Raw genomic sequence first — 6,215 nt, forward strand, 5'->3', positions numbered from 1 at the left:
CTCTCTGTGTTGGTGCGTCCTTGTTTTATTACTGCCCTGAGAGACAGTTTTAGCCCAGGCAGTGACCAACCAGTGCTTCCAGTGAAGCCATATTTGCAATCGCACATCTGTTCTTTGGAAAATTAGAACAATGGAAATATTTTGTGTCATTGTGTGGAAATGATGAAGCACGTCCCCAGTACACTTTTGCTCCTCCTTGGGTGTAGCTGAGCCTCTGCCCGCCACCATTTCAAAAGCAAAAGTCTATTTCCAGAGAGAGGCAGTCACAGACTAGAGCCGAGAAACCTTCTGAGATGTTAGGCCAAGCCAGAGCACCAAGAGCCACGCTGAAGTCCCAAACAGCCACGAGAAGCGCAGATCATTTCTGTTCTGAAGGATGAGTTAGCGCTCTGCTGTAGACACCATCCACAACATTTCAGGAATGACCAAACCAGCCTTTTCCAAGGTCAGCAAGAACGGCACAAGCCTCAAGGCTTACAAAAAGGGTCACAGTATTCAAATAAATTCATGACAAAAAGTATTACAAATCAGTATTCTGGTCTTTTAAAATAACGTCTGCAGGAAGATCATTTTAACTAGGAGAGATATTGTTTGATTTTCTTGAGTGCATGCATTTGGGAATCATAAACATAATTTAAAATGCATTCAGCAGCAACAGTCCAAATTGCGTCTAATTAAAGAAACAGCTGTCAGCTTTACCCATGTGCTTTGGCAAACCGTTAATTCAATTGCAAAAATACACTAGAGAATAATGAAGCACATCCTGCCTACAACAGTGCTCGTGGAAATCGTGTGCCTATTAAATATCATTAAAATACATATTAAAAGTTTAGGCTTCAGTATGTAAATAGCAAACAGATCCACTAACTAGAGACACACAGTATTTTCTTGTGTGGTTTAAAACTGGAAACGTAGAAGGAGCAAGCTAATTAGATATTGAATGTGAAATTCAAGGAAATGAAAAGCTTTGATTTTCATTTATGTGCTTCAGAAAAAAGTGAGACCAGATGTATGACATTGTGAAGCCCACTGTTAAATACAAAGTGGACAAAATTCAAGATTTTTTGTGCTGCTTAAGAATGTATATTTAACCTCTGGTTTATGTGGAAGTTAAAAAAAAAATCAAATATAGATCCTCTTGGTCATTCAGCCACAGTTGTGGTAAATGTCTTCATGTGACAGAAGTTTACCCAGAAGTCCCTCTCCCCAGCACTACGTGGATATTTAAAATACTGTGGAAATAAAGAAAATTAAATACTAATTAAAATAGAGCTAATGGCAATGAAGAGCGGTTTTTTTTTCCTTTAAAATGGATAGTCACACTTCCATTATTTTGACAGCAAGTTGTCGATAACAAGGAAAGTTGTGATCCTTTATCAAGCTCACTGTCACTGTTCTTACTTTCATTGCAATAAATAAGAAATAATTTATGAGAGCAGCTAATTTAGAAAATGTCATGAGATCTGATTAGGCTTGGGGGAGCTGTGGACCTTCAGGACCTTTACGTTTGCTGTGCTGTGAATTGTATCCACTCCCTCCCACCGTACACAACCTTAGCAAAACGTGAACTAAATCCTAAGTGTGTTTTGTTTGGGTTTTTATTTAGTTTTTAGATGTTGTGCAATTAGTTCAACGGAAGTCCTGGAAGGTGGGGGATATCTTTCATGCCGTGGTGCAGTACTGCAAGCTCAGCGAGGAAGACAGAGGGATGACGCCAAGCCTGTTTGATTGGCTTCTCGAATTGGGTTAAGAAAGTTCACCCGTTCAGCACTTTTGTTTTATTCCCGTTTAAATAAGCGGTGGTTTGTGTAACGCTCTGGTTCCTGAACATCACTGAATAAAATGAGCAAAGCTATACAAACTCTACAGAAACAGCACACGTCCGTTCCACAACCAACCAAGGAGCAAAACAAAACTGAGGTGTGTTGTGTCTTTCTGTATTCCAAGGGACTCTTGACCTGTTGTGCTATAGGATGTACCGTACCAGGAGGGGATGGATTGTTAGCTTTTGGAATTAATGGACTACACAGTACAGGCTTCATGAAGTGTCTGGTATGTTCCATTTTCATCAGTTTCATTAAATCCATCACCTAAAATGGTATAAGTGCACTACCATTCAGTTTTAAAAGACCAACATTTGTACAGTGTAACTGTTAGACCCAGAGTGTGTTCCAGAATGCCTAGAGAAACCCATGGCCCTAGATTAGTTTTTTTTTTTTTTTTTAAATCCCCATAGGCTGCTAAGGGGTTAAAAACATTTGAACACTTAACACCTTTGCAGCTAGACAACACAATAAAAAGCTGCTGAAAACACATCTTAGTTTCTTTCCATGTGATTATTTCCCTTCCCTAGCTGTTCCCAATTCTTGTCTCCTTGAGGAAATAAAGCCTAGGTTCTCCGTTGCTACGCTTACACTCAGTACAGCTAACAGCTGGTACCGCCCCAGCACAGCTCCGCAGGTCAGCGCAGCAGGTTGTCCCACCGCAGAGCTGCCGCACGACCTCGGGCAAGTCACTTCACCTCTGTGCCTCAGTGTCCCTACCTGGGAAGGGGGAAAAGGATGGTGCAATTGTTACGTGAAGTGCTGGTATTTGAAGCACTATGTAACATGCTATATATCAGTTAAAAGCAGTGGGGGAAAAAAAAGAAACTATATTATTTTTTGTTTAATCAAATAAATTGTTAATAAGGTAAAGAAATGCATATCTGAAAAGAGTACCATCTCATCATAAAAATGTTAATTTTTGTAACCTACAAGAAAGCAAAATGATAGTTAAAATTTCAGCAGATATATTTGTTCATTTTGGATATGAGAGTTTGGACTATACATGATTGTTCACATTCCTATAACTTTAATATAACTTTGGTAAGATATACCATGGTATGGTTTTGTTGAGATGATCTGTTAGCATCCTGCACTTAATGAATCGTTCTCTTGACTCTGCCAAAGAGATTGGTTTGGAATTCAAAAGGTAAATATAACTTAGCACATCACAGCTCTTCTGCAAATTGTTTCTTTGAAAATATTTATCTTTCATCTCTCCCTACCCAAACCTGCCTGCTTTTCCCAATAAAATATTTAAGAGATGTTTTATTTTCCATATGGCAGTATATGCTTCTGTAATATTTCTTGGAAAAAAAAAATCCCTATCCTTTTGCACTAAATATTTTTGAAAATTTTGAAGTAGTTTTAAGTAATTTATTAAAAAGAGCCATATTCTCAATTTTATCTTTAAAACCGTTCCTAAACTTGCATGATTGCATCACTCATTTGTTCCAAAATGCAAATTGTTAGTGAATCAAGATCTAACGTGGAACATTAAACGAGATGAGTGATTCTACACCGACTCTGTAGGAGATGCAAAACCGTGGAGGTCACTTTCCTGCCAAGATAAAGGTCAGATTATCGCATACACCGAACGGAACCGCGCAGGCACCGGGCCTGCTCCCAGGAATTGCTGCACGTCCGTAACTCCCACTGATGTGAGTGGCAACTCTGAATGCTCAGCAGTTCTGAGGGTGAAAGTTCACAAAAAGCAGTGCTTTGTTTGAGTTAATAAATGGGAAAGTGTATTTATTTTTAAACCAAATGCAGCAAGTTGTCAGTATACAATTTTTCGCTGTGATAGAATAAGTGTTTACTTATCCTCCAAAGCACAAATACCATGACAGAGTTGTGACAGTGTGATGCCGTTTCTCTGTACAGTAGTTCTCAATGTTGCGATTTATTCAGAAATAAATTTATGTTACAATGTGTGTCCTCTTTGCCTTCCTGAAAAGTTCATTGATGTGCTATGGTTTTTTTGACCTATTAAATAGTATTTGCGTGCCATCCCTGTAACGTCTCAAAGCTCTGCTTCTGCGTGAAAAGACTGACCCTCGGCTCTGATCGAAACAAGGCGGAGCAAGCTCCAGGTCTCACCTCAGCACCAGAGCTACGGCTTTACTCAGGTTGCACAACTCATTCAAATGATGGAAGGCTAATCGTAACGTTCTTAAGATCACAGTAAAATAAAGAGGAATTATATGTTCATTGTGAAGGATTAACCCCAGAATAATTTCCTACGTACCAAATCTCTGTTGGTGCTCACTCTACCTGCTCCTGGTACCTGCAAAAGTGGGCAGGGGCTGGAGATACAGTCGTTCAGGAGTTTCTTCTGCTGAAGTTTGCACAGGTAGTTGCTGCCCCGCTGCCGAGGTGTAAAGGTATTTCTACCGCTAAACAGAAAAGGAAACCAACACTTTGCTGAGTAAATCAGAACAGGGCTTGTCCACCAGGACAAAAGGCTGAAAGTCAACTTTAAATACATAGAACTGAGATCTTCACACACTTTTAGGTAAAAAGAGTAGATTGTATGCAGTTCGGCCTCTCTGTATACGTGCTGGTTGTTAGTGGCGTGAGGGCATGGAAGGGGTGGCAGCTCACTGTCTTTCCCAGTACAAACTGGGACCCAACAAACAGAACTCATATGAGCCGGATTCAGAGCAAAGAAAGAAAGGTGGCACGTTATCAAATGCGAAGACGCAGAACTTGCACACAGGTTCAGGTGGGCGCCAGATAAGTACCTGAAAGAGATGCAGCACCATTTACTGGATAAGACAAACCCTATGAGCCTCAGGGGATGCGCTGGCCATCAGAGGCCACCCCTGGAAGCAGCATTAATTCAAACAGGAGAATTACCTATTGAAAAATAAGTATTTTAAAACCATTTTAGTTTGGTTTTGTTTAGGGTGCTTTTATGGTTGGAATCTTTAGAAGTTGAAAAACTATAACCTACCTCAATTTTGCCATAACACTGAATATTTTCATAGCATGGCCAAGTAAATTAACCATTTTATTGTGATCTGTGATAAAAATGGTCTCCTGTTTACAGTTATCCTAGTAAACTCAGCAGGTAACCTTTCTGGGGAGGCTGATTTTACAGTTTCTCTTGTCCAGTTTCATGCAGAGCTGCATGACAGGAGCGTAGGAGTGTCGTCATGAGTCCTGCACTCTGACTTCCAAAATGTCAGAAAAAAAAGAAAAAAAGAAACATTACTCGGTTAAAATGAAGAACCCATGAGTTACTTAATAAATAAAATAAATTCCAGCTGGGAAGGAAAGCACATTCATACTAGCCAATTTGAGAATTTTAATTCAAGCCAGAGCCATTCCTAAGCCTTTGCGAAGTATGAGCAAACTCCTAATGCCACCACTTCAGTTTTTCAAACCCACTCTAGAGCCGGTCACCACGAGGAACAGGCCCTCAGAAAGCAACTGACAGCTGCACAGCATTTAGCCAGCCAGACAGTTAAATGAGATAGCCAGACTATCAAACTAATTAAAGCAATTTGCAGTGAAGACAGGTCTTGCTGATGGATACTGCGCCCTCCTCCCAGCTTCAGCTGAAAATCAGCAGTAAAGTGCAGCAAACTGGAAAATATAACCAAGCAGGATATATCTCATATCCTTTCACTACCCAGGAAATGCAAGTGATCATGTGGAAGGAGCCAAAAAAGAAATTATCACAAAATGCCACTTCTAAAACATGAGTGGGTATGAGGATTATCATCCTCACCTGTTCAGAAAATCAACAAGATTTGAAACACAAGAGATACAAAAAGAGTCAAGAGTCCAAGTATACATTGGATGCTTACGTGGAAATCCTCATCCCTGTCTTGTAAAATGTACGTTCTGTGCTGGGGAAGTGACATGACACAAGCTAAGGGCTTCTTTCCCAGAAAAACAAACTTGTACATTCACAGAGGTACATCCTGGAAGGATTCAGAGGCCTAAAGGACAGAAACAATGCAGCAAATGTGATTTTCACTGTGACAGTCCTTACCAAAGCATGCTGCTGGAGTCTCACAGGTAATCCTTTTCAATAAGGTCACAGGGAATCAAGTCTGCCTGCATTTCAGAAGAACACTGGAAGCCACATCCCACTGCGACCACCCAGTGATTACAGTCCTGCTCTCTCAGTGAATCTAGGAAGAGACATAGCCCAGGTGGCCTGCCAGTCCAATGCCCAGTCTATGAAACCTCAACTCACTCACTGTTTCACATAAAAATAGAACAAAAGCTCGAAGCCAAAAGCTACTACAGATGTTTGATTCACCGAATCACCAGCGTAGTATAAGAGAAAAATCATAAATGAAAAGGCAACAGAAAATAACCCAACCTGAAAGATTAAGGAAAAAAAAAATAAAAAATAAAAAAAAAACCAACCTACTC

General features: G+C 40.1%; 1 protein-coding gene across 4 annotated transcripts in view; it reads left to right on the forward strand.

The window, feature by feature from the left end:
- SPHKAP (SPHK1 interactor, AKAP domain containing) overlaps window positions 1–3,757 on the forward strand; it is a 49,365-nt gene extending 45,608 nt beyond the window's left edge. For all 4 annotated transcript variants that reach the window (XM_086754490.1, XM_086754492.1, XM_086754491.1 and 1 more), the window contains one exon: window positions 1,607–3,757. In XM_086754490.1, the coding sequence (XP_086610616.1) occupies window positions 1,607–1,750 (144 nt within the window). In that variant the 3' untranslated portion in view covers window positions 1,751–3,757. The remainder of the gene's footprint in view (window positions 1–1,606) is intronic.
- The last annotated feature ends 2,458 nt before the right edge of the window (window positions 3,758–6,215 follow it).

The sequence above is a fragment of the Chlamydotis macqueenii genome, chromosome 9 (genome assembly GCF_036417535.1).
Source record: "Chlamydotis macqueenii isolate bChlMac1 chromosome 9, bChlMac1.mat, whole genome shotgun sequence".
Taxonomy (NCBI): Eukaryota; Metazoa; Chordata; class Aves; order Otidiformes; family Otididae; genus Chlamydotis; species Chlamydotis macqueenii.